Raw genomic sequence first — 22,034 nt, 5'->3', positions numbered from 1 at the left:
TTATTTAGTTTGTTTTGGTTTTTTGTTTCTTTTTTTTTCTTTTGTCTGTATGTGAGTTTTGTGTGGGTTTTTTTTTTTTTTTGTTTTCTTTTTTATTAATTTTTTTTTTTTCTTCAGACTTATGCCAGAGTGTAACTGTGTTGTGCAAGTTTGTCATACGTGGTTTGATGAAATCTGATCTGCACCAGTTGTGGTTTTAGGTGATTTGCTTTTAATCATGAAACAGTGTTGAGAGTTGATACGAAGCTGAGAATTGTCTCAGCTTTTTGAACTGTCAGTGTGCCCAAACCTAACCACTGAGAGCTGGTGGGAATGTTCAGTTATGAAGTGTAGCTTTTTGCTGTTCAGTTTAGTTTGGAGTCCTAGTTTTGTTTTAATGTAGCTTACTGGTTACTTCTTTTGAAAGACCTCTTCTGTTTGCAGAAGCCTGTGCTCTAAACCTTCTCAGTGCTTTCGGGTCTGCTGTACAGTTGAAGGTTTGTGGGTATCTAGTCTTCTGTGGAAGTAAGCGTGCTGGTGTGGTGCAGCTGTGTTGCAAACTAATCTGCCATTCTAGTTGTCTGGAGGATGTTGTTACACAATTACTTTATGGACCTCTTGGTGATAACCTGTAGCTTTTAATACACATTAAGGATGGTTTTGGTCTTGGGTTACTTAATTATCAGTGTATGTAGCCAGTGTATGGAGATGTATGGAAAGTTGGCCACTGCATGATTGTGTTCCTGTGTTATTAAACTGTTACGATCCAGAGAGAGATTTGCATACTGGTGAATGAGGATAACTAAGCTTAAATGTTCTGTTGTGCATTCAAGTCAACCTTTATGCAGTCTGATGTCCTTGGTCATTGTGTGCGCTATCATTCAGGCTTTAAGATTGACACATAGATTTTAATGTGACTGATAAATCTTTTAAGACTAAACAGCCCAAATACTGCTGTGTTGGTTTTGCGCTTTTTTTTCCCCAGGCAGCCTTTCTTGTACCAGTTGTGGCTCAAATGATGAGGAATGGTGTAACTGCCAGTAGCTTTAAAGAGCAGCAAGAACCAGAATGTATTATAACTGCCCCAACCAGAGAACTGGTAAATCAGATCTTCCTAGAAGCAAGAAAATTCGTGTATGGGTAAGCTTTTGCACTGTTGCCTGGTATTGATGGTTACTTTTCTTGAATCAGCATTTATTTTTCATAAATATTTGCAAATATTTAGTGGAAATAAAATTACAAACACTTGAGTTTAGGTTATAGTGAGTTCAGATTATAGTACTGGTTAGCAGGCTTCTTACTATATGAGTGGGGATTTAAGTGCCTAATAATTTCTGATACTGGGTTGGTGAGTGGGTGAATGGAACACTTACTCCACTGTGAAGCAGAGATAAATATTCAGTTTACTACTGGTGAGAAAAGGGAAATTTCTTAAAAAAACGTGTTAAGAAAACTTTCCCAGGAGCCACTCCTGCAGTCAATGAAGTTGAGACTTCAACTGCTGGGACCAAAGTCCCTTTGCAGCAGGTGGCTCTAGTGAGCTGCTGGCTGCCTACTTGATTTTCTACACACACAACTCGAAGAGTTGGGATTTCCTTGCTGGCTCGACCCCAGGTTTCCCATAGCAGAATCTGAGACCTCTGTTTCCTTCAAGTAGTTTAATTGCTTTGCAGTAACACGTAACAGTTCAAGCAGGGTGTCTTCTGAAGGGACCCCTGAGCAAAGGAATCACTGGGTTTTTATATGCTCCCAGTCTATGGACTTAATATTTTGAGGTCTTTGAACTGAGTTATTTGCTCCTGCAGAGTCTGACTGTAAGGTGACCTGCCTAGTGATGTGGGTCCTTGTGCCTTTTGTTAAGAAAAGGGTCAGCATCAGTTCATGGTCTTTTGCTTGGGCTGCAGCTATTTCTTGCCATCCAGCGATCAGTCAGCAGCTTGCACTGCAGCTGTTCACTGGGCTGCCTGCACTAGATGTATTCAGTATGAAGAAACTTACTAGCTTGTCTTACATAATTTATACTTGCTTTTCTTTCATCTTGGCAAATTGGAGGTGAGTGTTACATGTTGTAGTTAACTTCCAGTTACTCTAGTAGTAACTCTTTCTAGTTACTCTTACTTCCCTGTGTTTCTGGTCTTAGAGAGACATGTCACAACTCAGAGAAACTCTTGAGGCTTTCAAAACAGAACAAGAGATCTAAACTTGTCACTAAGTCTTTTAATGTTGTATGAGAGTACATTTGTGCTAGATTTGTCATAAATCTTTTTACTAAGTAATAGATTTTACCAGTGTACTGGTAATAGGTTGTACCAGCGGTTTAGAAGGAACTAAATCTACTCTGTAACAGTTTGTTACTGTTCGGAGGTGAAATGGAGAACATCATCACTGCAGAATCTTGTGGGATAAATCATACTTGCCTTTGTTCAAGCAGACTTAACTTAGAGGCTGTCTATCTTCAGGAAGAATGATCATATTTGCATATCTAGTTGCTGAATAGGTTATTAGGAACAGCTTCTTAATCTCTAAAACTGTTATAACTTTGTAGCTGATTTTGTTCATTATGCTGTTTTAAACTAGATACAGCTGATTTCACCATAAAATAACACTTGAGTCTAGAAAGTTTCTCTTACAGCTGGCCTGTAGTAAAAATGAGAACAAGTTAAATGCTATCAGGATGTGAATCTGTGGTATCTGAAGAAGAGGGCATGCGTATTGATCAGTTGAGATTTATGATCTTGGCTCTTTGATTTAATTAGCAAATAGGAATATGAAATCCTTATGTATATTAATAGTGGATGAATATTGAAATTACAGGATTCCAGAGGAAATTTCTATTATTGAGTAAAGCTTTCTGAAAAGTTCTGATAAACCTGGTAAATTTTTATCAAAGTTAATCTGAGCACCATTGTTGCATATGAAGCTGAGTTAGTAACTTTGGTAAAAGACCATTTGAATTTGGATGTGAAAATACTCATTGCATGCATGTGAAAACCTTAGCAGAAGATTATAAAGATGAGCTTGTAAACATGATTCAGAGCTGTGTAAGGTGGCTCTTGCTTAGAGAAGCGGTTTTCTACAGAGGAGTATTTGATGTAGCTCTGCTTGGCAGATCTAACCAAAAAGCTTGATGTGAAGAACAGACTAGTCTTTGAGTGGATTTGCTGTCTAGTCCTTGAGTGTATGGAGTGAATCCTGTGAGTGTATGTGGATTTGCTGTCTAATCCTTGGCCTGTATGCCTAATGTGATTAGCTTCTTTACAAAGATTATTTATCATTTATTATTTTTCTCTTTTAAGGTCTGTGGAGATTTCTTCTGAAGCTCCAGAGGCATATGTAGTGGTGATTCTGCTTTTTCTGAGGATATTATATAAAAGGGGACAAAGTCTTAACATTATTTTGACTGTTACTGTTAGTAGGTCTCAGTTAAAGGGAGGGGAGAATGCAAGTGAAATCAAGTGTTTGTTCCTAGCAGGCCACTTGGGCAGCCTCTGTTACGTAGTGTGAGAGGGAACTTTAAGTTCACTTTCAGTGAGTTTATGATTTTGAGTGCTGTTTTTGGACTGAGCGAGATGCTGAAGGAGTTAAACCATTCTTAAACTGATTTGCAGTAAATTTGATTATTTTTTACAAACTTGCATGAAACAATACTATTTGCCTACATAAACAATTAATCCAAACCCTTTTCTACATAATAGAACTTGTATAAGACCTGTTGTGATCTATGGAGGTACACAAACAGACTATTCAATTCGTCAAGTAAAGCAAGGCTGTAATATACTGTGTGCCACTCCAGGAAGGCTTCTAGACATCATTGGAAGAGGAACGGTAAGATCTTAACACTTCATCTGAATTCCCTAAATACTCTTACCTAAAAGATAAAATACTGTTTTTCATTTTTCAGAATTAGCAGAAGCAGAGCTTGGTTTTCAATGCCTTTATCTATATGCTGCCTTTGTGCAGGCACTGAAATACACGTGAGGTTTTCTTAGGCTGTCTAAATTCCATGAGGCTTTTGGAGGAGTAGTCTGAGTCTAGATCTTTTCAATACCTTCCAGAGACAGCTGGATAATACCGGTCTAAATCAAAGTGGCTGCAGTTGTCACGGCCATAAAATTTTATAGTTTAAATACCTGGAATACTTTCACTTAGTTTTTGTGGTATATTCCATAATAGATCTTCACTTGATGTTTGTTTTTCTACAATGGCCTTTTATTTGTCTGACTCCATTTTCATACTGATCCAAAATACAAAATATTCCAGGTTATATAGTACTATATTTGATATTTTTATTTCCCCCGTCATTATAAACTCATATTGAAATTTTCACTTGTTAGAGTGGTGACTCAGTGATATTCACTGAACAAAGTTGTCAGGCTTTCAGCCAAAAGTGATAGTATTTGTCACCAATGGTGAAGTTGTAATATTCTTAATAGTGCTTCTGACTTCTTTTTCCAGAAAAAAAACCTTTTTTGAGACACTTTGATGGTTATGAGAGAATGTTTCTAGAATTCAAGGCATAATTCCAAAACAAATTGGCTGAATTATAATTGATCTCTATGCTCTTTGTGTTTACATTGCTGAACCAAGTTCTGAAGCACTATGGTGTGCGAATTTGTGTGGATTAAAAGGCTAAGCAGAGGTTGAGCTGTAAACAAATCATAATACTTTTTATTAACTTGAAAGAAATAAGTAAAAGGTGAATTTTGGCAATTATGGTATTTAGTAAGTGCATCCTGCCAGTGAACCGGTGGTGTTTTACTTTAACTGAAATACTTGCAGATTGGTTTGCATAACGTGAAGTACTTGGTGCTAGATGAAGCAGACCGCATGCTTGATATGGGTTTTGGTGCAGATATGAAGAAGTTGGTATCTTTCCCAGACATGCCACCTAAAGACAAGCGCCAAACACTGATGTTTAGTGCCACTTTCCCTGAAGAAGTTCAGAGGTGAGTAGAATAAAAATAGAAATATGTCTGAAGATGTACTTGTATAGAGCCAAGTATCCAAAGAGTTAAAAGCACTCCTTATTTTTAAGAGCTTGGAACTCCTGAAAGCTATGATATTAATATTCATTGCTTAATTTAAGCAGGGACTCTGAAACATTAGCTGCTTAATTTAGGTGGGGACTCTGAAGCAACTAAGAAAGTTGTCTGAAGGCTTTTAAATTCCACTTCTGCAGAAAGTCCTCATGTTGGTTTCTGATGGTTTCTTGTTCCTCCCCCACCATATCTGTGCCAGCTCAAAACCAGTGATGTTGCTGATAATGCAGTCTTTGGCTAATGAGACGTACCAATTATTGCTCAGCTCACCAGTGTTTATGGCATGCAGTTCTTACTTATGTGGATAATTGGTATTTATTTTCAGTAGTTTTAAAGCTTCTACAAATGGATTTATGATACATCTTACATATTTACTACTCATTACCTTTAAAGTTCTTCTCAGTTAAGGGAGCAGTCTTCAACAGATGGCAAGTGCGGTTGTTGAGTAACAGCAAAACAACTAATTCCCGGCAGGCAGGTGGAAACTTTTTAGTATTCTTCAGTTTTTCAACACTCCAGCAGCTAAATACTCACTCTGTTAAATCAGAAGAGTCTCTAAACTTCAGTGGAGCATTACAGGTTTTGTTGACTTTTGTGGTAAGGGATACTGTTAGAAAGATTGTTGGTAATTCAGTGAGTCAAATCCTGACAGCTTCCTTTGGTCTCAGAAAGTCTGAAAGGTCTTTTTTGAGGCCGAGAGAAAATACTTTTCGGTAGTTCACTGTCCTGAAGGAAAGAGGGGAATGGACTGTTTTCTCACGTTTAGTCAGGTAGTGCTGACCACTGATGTGGAAATGTATCACCTTTCTTAAAACGGGACTCACCTGTTGCGACTTTGGCTCCGTGTCAAGACTTTTTTTCATAGAGGTCTTTGTATGGAAAAATAATAGTGAACTAAGAATGACCTTGTTTGCTCAACTGGTAATCGAGCATTCAGATGATTACCGTACACAAGTGTAGGTTGTGTTCATTCCATGTGTTTACCTGTTTCTGCAGGAATGTGGTCTCACTTCTCAGTGCATCATGGGAAAAGACGAGGCATGTGTATCTCCCTGTAGGATACACAGTGTGCTCTGATTCACTCAGGTTTTGTGTTGAAAAGAAGAATCTCAGTTCCTTTAGGTCTGTTTTTATCATTGTGGTTTTGCTCATGCTTTCACTATGTATTTTTCTTGCATACTAGGGGATGAATTGAGAATTCTGTAACTACCAGCATCTGAAAGGGGGTTCCTTGAACTGTTAAAAGATGTTTACTGTCTGCTTATATTTAATGAGAAGAACCCAGCAGATCTGCCTTTCTGCTGTCAGTCCTGCAGGATTTAAAAGTGCTGGTGGAAGACTTCAGAAACCTGAGTGCTTGGATCATGGCTTAGAAGTGTATAATAATATTATAGTCCTAGAAGGATTTAGGTTAGAAAAGACCCTTAAGCTGATTAAGTCTAACTATTACCCCAGCACCAGCAAGTGCCCCACTAGGTAAATCCCCCAGGAAAATACCTTCTTGGGTGGTGATTCTACTGTTTTCCAGGCCAGCCTGGTCCAGTGCTTGAAAACTCTTTCAGGGAAGAATTTTTTCCTAATAGCTGGTCTGTGCCTCTCCTGGTGCAGCATTGAGGCAGTTTTCTTTTGCCCCTGTTGGTCTTGTAACCTTTTGAAACTGAAATGCTTAAAGGTAGGGCTCACATTTTAGAGTGTGAAAACCCTTCTTTTCTGGAGTCAGTTCATTCCTGGATTTAATGCTTTTCTGATGCTGAAGTCAGGGATTGATTTCACTATACTCTGCTGCCAGGAGAGCTTAAACATGCTTTTTTTGGTAGTATTGGACACAGGTGCTTTCTTCAGACCTGTTGGGTTCAAATTGTCCTGCACTTTTGTTCAGGGAATATAATCAGATTTAGTTTTAACATAACATTTGGTTTTATAGCTGAACTTGTTTCTGCTGTTACAAAGGCCTTTGATCTGATAGTTGAAGCTCTCTCTGTACATGTGAGTTGAGAAAACCGTGCATTTTTCTAGTTGACTGGAGAACTTCAGGTTAGCATTTGAAGCTTCATACGTTCCAAAAGGCTGTGGTTTAGTCCCAGCTGGCAACTAAGTACTGTACCGCTGCTCACTGTGGAAGGCTACTTCAGGGTCTCCCTGAAACCTTCTCATCCCTGGGCTGAACAACCCCCCCCTCTAGACAGTCTGTCTTCGAAGAGGAGGTGCTCCAGATCTGTTACCAGGTTAGTGGGCTCCATGAACTCATTCCCACAGGGCCACATCTTCCTTCTACTGGGGACCCCAGAGCTGAACACAGGTGGGGTCTCACAATATCAGTGCTAAGGGTCAGAGTCCCCTCCCTTGCTGTCTGCCCACACTGCTTTGGATGCAGCTCAGGGTACAGTTGGCGTTCTGGGCTGGAAGTGCACCTTGCTGGATCATGTCCAGCTTTTCATCCACCAGCCCTCCCAAGTCTTTCCCTCCAGGTCTAATCTGGATCCATTTTCTGTCCAGCCTGTACTTGTCCTGTCCTATCAGCTTGTGTAAAAGGTTTCTTGCCGTCTTTTTTGTAAACTCCTTTTAGGTACTGGAAGGAAGGCTGTAAGTAAGGTCATTCCAGGCTTGATAACCCTCACTCCTCAACTTTCTCAGCTGGTCTTAGAGGAGAGGGGCTGCAGCTCTGTGATCATGATTGTGGCTCTCTGGATCTTCTGTCGTCTGCTGAAAATGCCACAGCTGGATGCATTACTCCAGCTGAGGTCTTACAAAGGCAGAGGTAGTGTCCCTTGACCTGCTAGTCACGCTTCATGCAGCCCAGGTTGTGGTTTGTGTACTAGATCCAAACTATGCAGACTCTTCTGGCTTTTAAAAAGTGTATATAAGGCTACTTGTATTGTTCCTCACAGAATGGAGGATGACAATTTGTTGAGAGTGTTGCTTTAACATAAATGAAAATATTTGCTTTTAAAGCAAAAACAATTACATAATATGTTTCATATTCCTCAATTGTGTCTTTTTCAGGCTAGCTGGTGAATTTTTGAAAACTGATTTTTTATTTGTTGTTGTTGGGCATGTTGGTGGAGCATGCAATGATGTCCAGCAAAATATTCTTCAAGTTTCTCCGTATTTCAAGAGGGATAAACTAATAGAAATTCTACACAGCATAGGTAACTTTACTTAATGCCAGTTGTTCTCTGGGGAGGTCAGAATTGTTTGGTTTTAAACTTGTGTTTAAAAGGTCATGGCTGTATGATTTTCTTGTGTGTTACATGCTTTACAAGACTGTTGATGAAGCCCGAAGTAGAACTTGGGGAAGCTGTGTGTTTTTAGGCATATTTGTATAGGGGTATTTCATAGTCATGGGATAGTTTGGGTTGGAAGGGGCTTGTAAATGTCATTGAATGTAGTCTAATGCCCAGTTTTTGTCAATTATTCATCTTTATTAAGTACTAGCAGGCAGCCTTCCTAGATGGCTTTCTACCTTATATGGTCAGCTTCAATACTTGTCATCTGGGGCTGTTATATCAAGATTACAGGTGTATAAAATTGTGGGAATGTTCGGGCCTGTATTATATTTTATTAGTGTCTGGGATTTTTCTGTACTTGTTCTGTATGTCTTACATTCAGTCTTCAGCGTTAAAATTTGAGTTTGGAATTAAAAAGTGGTCTGTGGAATCTTGCTGTTCTATGCTCAGGTTAATGTGCTGCTTTGAGTTAAATGTTGTAGAAAGGGAATGCATGCCTGTCATAGGGAAAAAGTTCCCTTTTTATTGAGGGGAAAAACAATGTTTGTGTCTTTACTCAGTGTCTGTATTGATACAGAAATTGATGGATTGTATTTAATTAGCTCACAATAGACAACAAGTTAGTCATACTTTAAAGACTTTATTCAAAATGTGTGTCTGTATTAGGTGTTAATATAGATAAGTGCTACTCTAAATAGTGAAAATGTGTCATGTTTCAAACTGCAGTGGCTTTAAACTTCTGTTCAACGTAGGTAATGAACGAACACTGGTCTTTGTGGACACAAAGAAAAAAGCAGACTTCATTGCATGCTTTCTGTGTCAGGAAAACATACCAGCCACTAGTATCCATGGGTAAGTATTTTTAAAGTGAAAGTCATCTGTGTTTTGTAAGAAGCTTTTATTGAGAACTCACATTTGGCTGTATCTGCATAGTTTAGCTTGCTGTGTGTTCTGAGGGACGCTGGAATATGGAGGTTGAAGAAAGACTGAAATGGTCTTAGCATGCCAGCTGCAGGATGTTTCTCTGTATCCTGTGGCTGTTGGATTTGTAGGTGTGTGAAAGCCACACAGCGTTTGAAAAGATCTGGCCTTCCATTCCTGGTGAGCTGGAATTGCTAACAGAAGACCTCCTTGTGTGGGAGGAGGTTCTTAATACATTTCTGTAGAATTATTATATTGTGAATTGAAACATACATAGAATACCTGGTTCAGTTGAAGCTGTTAAACTGTCATGTGTTTTGCTGGTTTATGATTAATTTTACCTTTTTGAGTTGAAGTTAGGGTAGTTAACTCTTCTCTGGAGTAGTGGTCATACCAAGCTTCACTACATACTCCATGATAAGAGCCTAAAGAGCACTGTTTAGCTTTCTAATTTGTTTTCTTATTTGGACAATAAAGAACATGAGTGAAATTATGACTCACTGTAGTTCAGAACATGGAAACACCAGAGTAAATCTAGTTTTCTTCTCATTATTATGCACAGAAGACAAGTTCTGTACTGTTGCCTGGCCAGCTTTTTTAGTATATCTGAAAAATGGTCTGTGTAGACTTCGTCTTTGCTGTTCTGTCTCCTTGCTACAAATATGTAGGAAGAGCACTTGTAATCAATTCAGCAAGTGGATCTTCTTAGAGAGGCAGTGAGTTTTTCTAGAGACTTAACAGTTTCTCTGTCTTGCTGCTCCTCAGTTAAAAATTCAGAAAATGTAAATTAGGCAGTTTATGAATTGTTTGGGTGTTTTCTGTTTTGCATCCATTGTCCCTGCCAACCCCCCAAGAGCTTCTTTCCATGAAATGTGGCATTTAAATTGTATCTTAAATAATACTATAGATTTTGGAGACATCCAGTCTAACCCTTGCTTTCTTTATAGAGATAGAGAACAGAGAGAGAGAGAAATAGCTCTTCGGGATTTTCGTTCTGGAAAATGTCCAGTTCTAGTGGCAACCTCAGTGGCAGCAAGAGGTCTGGACATTGAAAGCGTTCAGCATGTTATTAATTTTGATCTTCCTTCCACCATTGAAGAGTATGTACACCGAATTGGGCGAACTGGTCGTTGTGGAAATACAGGGAAAGCAGTTGGCTTCTTTGATAATAATTTGGATGGTCATCTTGCACGACCTCTAATTAAAGTGCTTTCAGATGTAAGTTTCAAATCTTAGTGCTTAGCTTTTTCTGTTCTTTTAAGATTTCACTTGAATGTACTGAGCAACCGTGACATTTTTGGTACTGTTACGGAATTCCTAATCTGAATTGGTAAAGCAGTCAAAGTCTCTGAATTGATTTTCCTAATTTAATAGGCTCAGCAGGAAGTTCCTGTTTGGTTGACGGAAGTTGCTTTTGAGGTTGGAGGAGGAAGACGCCCAGTTAATACCCAAAAGGTAGGTCTGGAAATCAACTGAAAGTCTTGGCTGCTAGAACTTTTTCTCAGTTTAAAGCTATCTTTAGTTGTATATATCCAGAGTAATGCCAGTCAGACTGTTCTGACTGTAATTGTTTCCCTTTTCTTAGTTGTGCATCTTCAAGGAATTCCATATTACTGAAACTAATTTCAGACAAGTGGCTTGACTTGGGCTCTTACCGTGTGTCCCCTTACTAGCTGCCATAGTCTTGGTCTGTAAAGTCAGGATTCTTTGGGAAGAAAACATTCATGCGAACATACACAAAAGCTGTAGTTCAGAAATTTCTCTGCTGCACATGTAGGGTGGGAGCAAATAGTTGCTGATTATACAGTTACTGCTAGTTACAAATCACCCCGTCAGGTAACTCATTTGACAGAAAGCTTCAACTAATAACAGTTCGATAAATGCCCCTGTCTGGTCCATGTCAAAATTCTTTGTCTGTGATAGGGTAGTGGTCATACCAAGCTTCACTACATACTCCATGATAAGAGCCTAAAGAGCACTGTTTAGCTTTCTAATTTGTTTTCTTATTTGGACAATAAAGAACATGAGTGAAATGTGATAGCCTTTTAGTCTCTTACTGTTGATAATTTTAGGATTTAAATTCTGTGCGTACTCCTGCATGAAAGCCTTTCCTTCATGTCTTGATTCCGTAAGAACTTTATCATATCTCAGTTGCTTCTAAATGTTACAAATGTACTTTCTTTGAGACCATAGTAGAAATAATTGCTCTCAGTGCTTACACAATGTCTGAAGCTTCGGTTCAAGCTCTGACCTTCCTTTCATTAATTATCTTCTTATACTATAGTTATCGAAAGTATTGGGTGGTGTGGGTGTTTTTACTTGGCTGGCTAGTCCCCTTACTAGATCAGAATAATTTTTCTGGGGAGTCTTAATGAGATCTCAGTTCAAACATCACTTTCTTTTCAAACTTGCAGCCTCACGCTACAGCTGTTGTGTATATTTGCACAAACCTTTTCTTGCAGAGTAATTCTTGACTCGGTGGCTCTTTCCTGTATATTCTAGTTCAAGGACACTTCATTTTTGCTTTTTTACTAGATTGCTTTGAGAGGTGGATCTCTAGATTGCTTCGAAATGCATGTCTCCAGCCTTTGTGTAGTGTCCATGTCCTTTACAACCTCTGAGTTACCACATCTGACTGACTCTTTGTCCAGAACAGAATAGATTTTCATGTGAAATCTGTCTGCTTGCATTGGAAATTCTGCCCTTAATATCACATACATACAGTGCACCACCTCTTTGAGTTGTAGATTGTGAGGGTCTCATTATTATGAGACCTTCTCATGTCAGTCTCACAGAAACCCTTCATTTGTAGTCAGGCCATTTTTTCACAAAGGGGCCATTTGATAATCAAATGATGCATTTGAAAAAGGAGGATGTTACATGATTATTTTGAGGTGGTCTTTGAGATTACTGAGCTTTATTCTTTTTCCAAAGGAAAAAGATTTTACTGGGAAGGTAATGCAGGCAGTCATTCTTAAGTATGTAGTGAAGAGGGTGTTTTTTGTTTTTTTTTTTCCCCCCTACAGTTATATGAACTGATCTCTGTTGGGTAAGAAAATTAAGTAGGAATATGAGCTGTAGGAAGTGTTATTCCCACATGTGATAAAATCTGAGATTGATTAAACTGTAGTAATTTTACACCAGTATCAAAAAACCTTGTATATAGGAGACTAACGGTGAAAACTGAGTGTTCAGATTACACTGAGATAGATGCATGCAGAAAGCTAAAATTGTTTTTTGCTGACTTAATCATTAAATTATTGAAAGTGTTAATAATTCTAAACTAGGACCTGTTGTATTTCCTAGAATTACAGAGGCAGAGGCAACATGAATTCAGGAGAAGTAAAGATGGAGTGTTCTGCAAGGGAAATTGAGTCGTGGGATTAAACTGTACCAGACTAGTTTTTATACTCTGTTGTATTGTAAGTGAAATGTTGCATGAGAAGATAAACTTGTGAAGTCCTAGTTTGGGAAGGAGTTTTACGTAAAGGTTTGCCTATACTTTGTTCTTTTTTTTTTTTTTTTTTTTTGTAACATCAGTTAAAAAGTTTGAATTCTGTGTTATGATGATTTAAATATCTGTTAAACATCTCTTAAGCAGTTAATAAAAGTTTGAGAAGTGCACTTTGATTGTTGCCTCTGTATCAGCTATATGCAGTTTCATGAACTGGTATTACTTTGACGTGCGTGGAACATTTGCATCTGCATGTGGAACTAAAGGCCAGAGGCTACACCAACAACTTAGTGAAAATAAGTTTTTTACAGAGCTGTCTTCAGAGAAGGATGGAGCCCTGTGTTGCATCTAGTAGAATGTTTTTAGCTTTGAATGACATAATTACACTTCTGTTATCTCTTGTGGAAAAGTTTGCTTTAGAACAAGCTTGGTGCCTTATATCCAAAAATTTTCCCAGGCTTGCAGAAGCTGTAGGAAGTAAGCAGTCACTAACAGTTCTGGATTTCTGTAAAGTTGCTTTTTCAGTGATTTTTTTTTTTTTTTTTTCCTTTTCAATACAATGTGCTACGAGGATGTATATCATTGGGTCCCCAGGGAAAAGGGCAAGATGATTGTTTTGTAGTGTCTTGCACAGCTGAACAAGCTTTCAGGCTTGGTTTGCTGTTTAGGATGCAGTGCTGAGCACTATGTCTTGTACAGTCTTGCCACTAAATCCAGGGAATTAATACTTACTACATCTGCTCACAGGACTGGAGTTTCAGTGCCCAAGTTAGTCACAATCAGAACAGCCTGGGCAATACTAAGGAATCGCTCATTATGGAAAAGTGGGCAGTCATTCTTTGTATGAATATCTTTGCAAAATTATTTACTTAAATACCTACTTAGATGAATAGTGTTATTTTTGTAGACTGTAATTTTACTGCTATGTATTATTCAGAAGGAGTAAAGTCTTAATTGTGTACTTGGAAGTGAGCTGAGAGGCCAGTATACTTAAACTGCAACTCAAAAGTAGTGGATATATTTAAGTGTGATGTTAATAATTCAGCATAAAATACTCTGGGTAGTATGACTCGTTTTCCTGAGAAATTCCCTTGAAGATTTTGCCATCTGTTCTGAATTTCATGGAAATTGAGGGTCCTTTTGATGTCTGTCTGCAATAAGTGCAAATGAACTTGCAGCTATTGGAAGAAGTTGTGAGCTGATAAAACTTGCCCGTTTCTATGAAGAGATATGAAAGAGAAGAGTCACTTGTATTCTAGAGTAGACATTTGAAGGGAACCTGGCTTAGCATTGCTTAAAGGACCACTGGGTGTTTTTTGATTTGTCTCCCATCATATGACTTGTGAGTTTGGATCTGGCAACAGAGGGAGTTCTGCAATTGTTACGTTTTCTATAAAACAATTGTTCTGTCCCCATTGTTCATTTATATAGAAAGGTGAGAAATGATGGCTGTTGTAGCATAGAGCTGCAAACTCTCATAAAGAAATGGAGCTAACAAACCAGTCCCTAGAATGGTATTGGAATAACTCAAAGATGAAAAGTCACGTTTACTACTTTATGAGAGGGTAGGAATTGGAAGGACCAAGTCTGCTGTGAAGGAGAAATAAAATTAGAAGAAATAAAAACTTGAGAAGAGCAATATTTGCAGAAAGGTATTCAGTTTTGGTTTAAGCTTTGTGATTCTTCATGTAAGTATTTAATCTGCAGGAAAATATTTCAGGGTGATTTCCAGCTGGAGGAAAATGCTGACAAGGGAAATTGGAGTGGGGGAGTGAAGTGCATTGTCAGCTGCCTGTTTATTTTATTTTTGCACTCAAGTAGTCTTACATGGAAGAAAATTCCATGTCAATACCTTATTCATTCAGGAGAATCCTGTTGTCCTGGTGGCAAGTCAGGATAAGTGTTCTTAAAAGGTTTTGCTGAACTGATTTTAATTAACCTGAGGTTTATGTAAAGATGCTATTCATGTTGGAACTTCAGTCAAGATTATGTTGAACAGATTAGTGTTAACAAATGACATCAGACCTTTTACTGAACAATGAACATGTATTTTTTCCAAGCTAAATTCACTTTTTATGGCATGTATAAAAAAACACTGACAACGTGTTTTCTTTTAATGCCAGTTTGAGCACAAATTATGTCCAGTTCATGTCACTAAAGGAAAACATAAATTAGTGTGATGATTTTTCATGGCCTGGTTTTTGGTAGTGGGGGGTCACAGAGGTGGTTTCTGTGATAAGCTGCTGGAAGCTTCTACCATGTCCAGCAGAGCTAATCTCCAATGGCTTTGAAGATGGACATGCTGCTGATCAAGCCTGGGTCAGTTAGAGGTGATAGTAATGTCTCTGTGAGAACAGAATTAGGAAGAAAATCAAAACAAAGTGGGTGAATAGGTTTTTTTTTCCTAGTCATAGAAGAGGAGGAGGTGAGAACATGTGAGGGAAAAAACATGGAGACACCAAGGTCAGTGCAGAAGGAGGCAGAGGAGCCTCGCTCCAGGCACCAGAGCTGAAATTTTTCTTCAGGCCATGGTGAGACCATCCTGCAGCAGCTGTTCCCCTGCAGCCTGTGGGTATCCAGGGGGGATGCAGAGATCCACCTGCAGCCTGTGGGAATCCACATGGCATGCAGAGATCCACCTATAGCCCCTGGGGATCCACAGCGATGCAGAGATCCACCTGCAGCCTACGGGGGAGGTACCCATGCTGGAGCAGGTGGAGGCTGTGCTTCTGTAGGAGACCCGGTGGAGAGAGAGGCCCTGCTTCCACCTTGGAGCAGCCTGTCCTTGGAGGGCTGCGCCCCATGGAAGAGTGGCCCATGCCACAGCAGTTTTGGAAGGATTAGTTTGCCTGTGGGAGGGACTCCTGGAGCAGCAGTTTTGGGAGGACAGCTTTCGTGAGAGTGGGCCCACACCAGAGAAGTTAATGGAGAACTGTCTCTCTTTGGAGGGACCCCAGGCTGTAGTAGGAGAAGGACTCTTCTCCCACAGAAGCAGAAGAAAATCCTTGGGTGGTGAACTGACCAAAACCCCCATGCCCTGTCCCCTGCACTGTTGGGAGGGAGAGGGGTTGGGGGAGGAAAAAGTGTTCGTAAGGGCTCAGTTCTCACTATCCTCCTCTCACTTTGTTATTAATAAACTTACTTTGTACCTCTAAGCCAGTCTGGTTTCACCCTTGGAGTGTTTTCTCCTGGTCCTTAATTTTTGCCTCTCATCTGTCCAGCTGTGGCAGGGGAGTGTTAGGAGCAACTTCCTTAGGTGTCTGGTGCTTGGCCAGTATCAAACCACGACAACTAGTAATTTACAGCCTTTGATCTTGAGTTGTTCATGTGTTATAGATGAGTTGTAAGGAATCTTCAGGTTGTAGCTGAATAAAGCTATGTTTTCACAGTATGTTCAACTTTGTTGATTAAGGGCAGCATCTTGGCACAAATATCATGGCCATAAGAACTGAAGCACTGTAAACAAGAGTTCTAAAAGACAGACAGAAAATAGAATGTCTGCAAAAAATACCAGGTTGATTAAAATCCTTGTCCTGGTTTGGGATAAAGTTACCCTAGGACAATCCTCCAGAGTATTTTGGCAGATAGGAAAGCAGACTGTACTCTGCTGAAGACATAATAAACAGCATATTCTGACAACATCTTTCATTGTTGCTAATACTTACAGGAATTTACATTCACCTACAAATTAGCTTTAAAAATACCAAAGAATGGATTGCTCTTCATTGACCTCAGTTAAAAATCTTGGAGCTTGCTGAATATTTTCAGTGTGTCTTCTGGCTTTATACACATACTGGCTTGAAGGCAAAACCAGCGAGAGACTCCAAGTTAGAAAAAACAATTTAATAGGAGAGAAAAGAAGGTAAAATAAAATAAAACACATGCAATAGTACAAAAGATCACTGACAGAGTCAGAATACAACCTGACACCGTGGTGGCAGCAGTCCAGATGAAGTGGTCTTGTTGAAGCAGTGTTCCTGCAGAAAGGTCTGGTAGCTCTTGTCCCCTGGGAATCCAGTGGGTAAGGCTGCCTGTGCTGTCCCAGATGCCAGATTATATCCAGGTGGGAATGCTTGGCTCCTCCCCCTGGGCGGAGCATCTCACAATGGGCTGATCTCATTTTATCAGTTTTGTAATGGGTCCTTGATTGCCAGTTAAACAGAGATAGCTCCTGGGGAGAGTTACCTATGAGTCATGCAGCAGGGCATTGATGGGCCATTAACAGAAGATAGTCTGGAGGGAGGGGGCAAGAGAAACACTGCCCAGCCTAGTTTCAACAGCTCTTGTAGATGGTGACAGAATACATACTTTGGGCACATCTTACATTGTAACCTAGGACAATACAAAATCTGTATTCTTCTTTAAATTAAGACAAGTGTAAGGCTTCAATGTTATATAATAATGAGGTGTGGGGCTTTTTTTTTTTTTTTTTCCCCCTATTGGCCAAGTTTACTAATTTGAATGTGCTGTCCAGTAGTTCCAGGAATTCCCTGGTGACTCAAGAGGCTATTTGACATCTGTCACAACTTCTTCAGTGACATCATCAACAGACGGGTCTTGGTCAAATGTGGATGTCTCTACACTGTCCTATACTTCAGAAATTGTGAAAGGAAAAAATACTACTCTGTTGTTGCAAATTTTACTTTTTTTTGTGTGACTTCTATTGTGTGTGGTTAACGTTAGTCTTTGGAAATAACGTTCCTTATAAACCCTCAGTTATCTGAGGGTTTTATGGTATGATTGTTTCCATGTCTTAACTCCATTAACTAGTAAGCAACAAGTCATTTAGCTCTGGAATATGGACCAAGGGTGTGAGAATCTTATATTTTAGCACATTCTCTTCAAATTTATCTGATACTTGTATTTTTTCTAGATAGCTTAAGGAAAATGTTGAAATCAGCAGAACTAATTCTGGACAATAATTCAGTAGCGCTTGAAATACAAACATTAAATGTTGTTTTGTTTTATGGAGTTTATTTCCTTTAAAGGAACTATGGTACAGTCTTTGGCACTTCTAAAGGTAATGAGTTTGGCTTTCATTTCTTTTTATTAAGCAGAAAAAATAATCTGTTGTGAAAGGTCACTTAGAGGAAGTATTTTGTATTCAGGACTGGGGAGTCACCTCTTTGTTCAAAGTTGACTAGACAAATTACTTGGGAGCCAAACTGCTGAAAATGTCTTTATGCTTCTAAATAAGTCTGACTTATATTTCAGAACCTAATGTCCACATAAAAGTAAGAATAATGTTTTCTCACTGTAAATGTATATGTTGCCTGCTGCTAATGTCTTAGAAAACTATGGACAATGTCTGTAGTTAGCTAATTTCAGTGTTATATGAACTTGTCATTTCTTCCTGCAGTGCAATACTATCAAGCAGGATTTCCTTGCACTGTTTCTTTTCTCTCCTTCGTTACCCAAGTCAGCTAAAATAGTTTTCAATACCCAATCCTTAAGTATCTGCCAGCTTTAAAGAATGCTGTGCTTTGCACATCCTCCACTCTTCAAAATGAAATGTGTGCAGTCATAGGAGATGGGTTGGTTGTTGACAAAAGACTTTTTGTCCTGGAAAGATGAGTGAGGTTTATACTGAAAGAAGTTGACTCAGCTTTGGCTTCTTGGTGCCTTTCCCTCTACCACTAGTAGCTGGGAGATGAAAACAGGCAGATGACTTCTCAATAATTCTTTCTCAAGAGTTTTTTGTCTTCATCAGCTCTGCCCTTCCACTCCCACTGCTTGAAAATGCTGGGTTTCTTCCATTAGGATCATTATTGTGTATCAGTTGAAACTGTGACGCTATTCCTGTAGAAGTATTTTGTGGGATTTTTGGTCTAAATATGCCAGTCAAATTAAGCTGTATTGAAGACGTGTGTTTCCTTAAGAGATTCTGTAGTTACAAGGTCTCATGCAGCATACACAAATGTACTAAGCAAAGGAACATTCTTCATAAGAACAAATGAATTTCTGAGCTTGCAATCTAAACTTTTTTGTAGCAGTTGTTCAGTTAATATAGAAATTAATTAATTAATATACTTTATTCATATTACTGTCTAGAGTGGTGAATATGTAATTCACCTCTCTGAACCACTTTGGGAAAACTTGTGCATGTAGACTGCAAGTACAACATATACAATTTAGGAATACAAAGCAGTGGTTTATTCGAAGGACTGGTAGTGTGTTAGTCTTGACTAAATGGTTCATGAGTTATCTGACAAGTTATAAGGAAAAACCTGACCAGAGCAACAAAAAAGCCCAGCCTCACCAAGTGAAGACTTGGTGGCCTCACTCCTTGGAAGGTGCAATTGTGGGCAGCCAGGTAGGAAAGAGAGGAGGTTAAATAATTCTATGAATATTTTATAGGAATTTCAGAGACTTAGAAACTTACTACTTAGTTTACTCAGAAGTAATGTGTCTAAAACATTTCCTAAACTGTTTTCCTATGCCAGAAGTAGTGAGTATGCAATGTCTCAAAATCTTGTTGGTCATGCTTTGTACTGTAACTCTTCTCAAAGCTATGAATATTTCCTTTTATGAAAAGCAATTGTACTTCCATATTGTATTCTTCAGTCACCAAGATTTACATCAGATTTGCAGGTTAGAGATTTGTTAGTGAAGTGTTTTACCTGTCACTGTTTTCCACTCTGAAAAGTTTCACAAAGTACTTAGTGTTGTCTATCTGTAATAAAGTTGTCTATCTGACACAGTTTCCCACAGCATTCCCCTGGAAAATCTGGCAGCCCATGGCTTGGGCAGGTGTACGTTCACTGGGTAAAAACTCTCAAGAGTCTAGGCCTTCAGAGTGATGGTGAGTGGAGTAAATATCCAGCTGGTGGCTAATCATGGGTGTGCTTCTGGCTTCAGTATTGGGGACACTTGTGTTTAATATCTTTACCAATGATCTGGATGAGGAGATTGAGTGCACCCTTAGTCAGTTCTTAGGTGAAAACAAACTGGCTGGGAGTGTTGATCTGCTGGAGGGCAGGAAGGCTCTGCAGAGGGATCTGGACAGGCTGGATCCATGGGCTGAGGCCGATGGTGTGAGGGTCAACAAGGACTCACTATTGGAGCTCTTTTCCAGTGTTAATGATTCTATGGTTCTGTGACAAGTGGGAATGGCCTTAGGTTGCATCAGGGGAGATTTATATTGGGTATTAGGAAAACCTCAAGAACTCAAAAACTCAAGAAATGAGTCATTAAGTATTGGATCTGGCTCCCCATGTTGGTGGTGGAGTTGCAATCCCTGGCATTGTTCAAAAAATGAGTCAACATGTTTTTTTGTGATGTGATTTAGTAGGCAGTGGTCAGTGTAAGAGAAGAACATCTGTATAAGCTGTTCTTGTCTACATAGTCTCTTTCTGTGTTCTTTGTTAAATTGTATGTGAGAGACTTGCTTCATTGCAGGTGGTTACTAAAAACTGCTGCAGCTCTCCCTTCATAGTGACTCTCTGCCAATAGTAACTCATGCTGATTGAAGTTGTCATAAAAAATCGGCTCACAATGGTCTTGGGGTGAAAAATTACCAGAAATGGCCACTTTGTAGTCTTATTAAAGTCTCATGGGATTTTCAGTTATTCCTTTAGCCTGTTGGTACAAATGGGTTTTAATCTGTTTCACTGCTTTTGCAATTGTAGTAAAAGGCTTGGGAATCTTAAATTACCATAGGATGAAAACATGTGAAAAAGATCTGTAATAAACCGCTAAAGACATTACTCTGGGAATAAAGAATCCCTTCTTTGCCAGCATTTTAACAGATTGCAATTACAGCTGTTGCAATGTCGCAATGTGACAGGAAGGAAGTATTGCATAGTTATGTATTCTGAAATTGATAACAGCTTTGTGCTGCCTTAGCAAAACACCTGGTTCTTTTCTCGAGGAATAAATCTCTAGGGTATGGATGAAGAAGATTCACAAATAATCGCACTTGGGCATTAAAAGCTGTGTGTATTAAATGTTGGTAGCTGCACACTGCACAACATAGTAATTGGTACATTTCTTATGCCTTCTGTTAGGTTTGAGCAGTTTGTAGAGTCTGCCTCGGACTCTTAATTTGACATGGTTTTATATGTGTGCAGTGTAGGGATGCCGACTTTAGGCACACAGTGGATTTTGGTGGTTGTTTCTCTCTCTCCCTACGTTTTTATCGAAAACCCACTGCTGTGTGCTTGTATGGTAGGTCAGGGACTAACACCAATTTCCATGCTAAATGCGTAATTTACTAATAAAACTTTCTGATCGATATAGGATCCTTTGACTCGTCATTCCTTTTGACCAGTGAGCATTTATAAATTTTCATAGGTGCTTCCTTCCCCTTTCACTGTTGTCACACCCATTATTGTTGCTTATTCAATAATACGTTATGTAAGCTTGGACAATGCATTGCATTTAATCTAAGGCTTTAGTCATAAATGACTAAGAGCATGGTTTTGAGGGTACTGCTGTTGTTGAATTTCTGTGTTACAACTAAAGTGTAATTTAAGAATGGCATATTTAATTTTTTACCAGTTAAATGCAGCCTTACATGGAGGTTGATGCTAGTAGATTTCTAATGAGAATCTACTCACTAAAAATGGAGTTATGAATGTTTGGAAGTTGTTACCAAAATCAGACCGATTTCACTGGATTTTTCTTCCCCATGAGTGAAATCACGAGAGACTAGAAGGACACTCATGGCTTTTATTTGTGTTTTGCAATACTGTAAGTCAATGAAGTCTGTTGTCATACCCTCCTCTTTACATTTAGAGGAATGAAGTGGTTCAAGTCATTGGCATAGGTGGAAATCAGCCTCTTGGTTAAAACCAACTCTGCAACACCCTGAGGTAAAATTCAGTATATGTTTTCCTTTGAACCTGCTTTTGCTAAGACTGCACAGTTAAATGCTGTGTGGTCAATTTGTAGACTGGTGAATGAAAATGCACCTGATTTTTCCACTGAACTACAAAATGCTCTATTCTGTGCTAGTGTTAATTAATACAGGCTCACTGTAAATACACAATGGTCAGTAACTTTATAGGGTGTGGTCACGCATAATACAGAAGATAAGTGTTTTCCAAAACTGAACTATTATGGTAACAAATCGATTTGCAATGAGGGTCAAATTTTTAGCCATAGTTCTGCAGTTTCCTATCTCACCCTGCCAACAGAGACAGTGGAAATGGTTCTCTTTAAGAAGTGGTACCATCTGGGATCAACCAGTCTCTGGAGCAGTTTCCCCTGAATCTCCAGCCCAAACAGTACTGGGTAGGGAGGCATCAGCAGTGAAAACAGTTGAGTCGTTCTGTGAAAGGCACTTCCTTCCTTGTGTTTCAGGAACAGTAGCCTCACTTTGCTCCCACCCTCAGGACCAAAGAGTTAGTTCTTCTAGAGCATTCATGTGCAAAGTGGATAGAAGTGTCTGTAAGTGTGGGTATGGAACACATA

General features: G+C 39.1%; 1 protein-coding gene across 3 annotated transcripts in view; it reads left to right on the top strand.

Annotated features, from left to right (window-relative positions):
• Positions 1-22,034, top strand: part of LOC120765578 (uncharacterized) — a 74,917-nt gene that overhangs the window by 13,201 nt on the left and 39,682 nt on the right. For all 3 annotated transcript variants that reach the window (XM_040090584.2, XM_040090582.2, XM_040090585.2), the window contains 7 exons: positions 965-1,119; positions 3,675-3,804; positions 4,759-4,925; positions 8,022-8,167; positions 8,998-9,097; positions 10,114-10,384; positions 10,541-10,621. In XM_040090584.2, the coding sequence (XP_039946518.1) occupies positions 965-1,119; positions 3,675-3,804; positions 4,759-4,925; positions 8,022-8,167; positions 8,998-9,097; positions 10,114-10,384; positions 10,541-10,621 (1,050 nt within the window). The remainder of the gene's footprint in view (positions 1-964; positions 1,120-3,674; positions 3,805-4,758; positions 4,926-8,021; positions 8,168-8,997; positions 9,098-10,113; positions 10,385-10,540; positions 10,622-22,034) is intronic.

This window comes from Hirundo rustica, chromosome Z (genome assembly GCF_015227805.2).
Source record: "Hirundo rustica isolate bHirRus1 chromosome Z, bHirRus1.pri.v3, whole genome shotgun sequence".
Lineage (NCBI taxonomy): Eukaryota > Metazoa > Chordata > Aves > Passeriformes > Hirundinidae > Hirundo > Hirundo rustica.
Note: the sequence above shows the minus strand (reverse complement) of the source record. Positions and strands in the feature narration are given on the sequence as shown.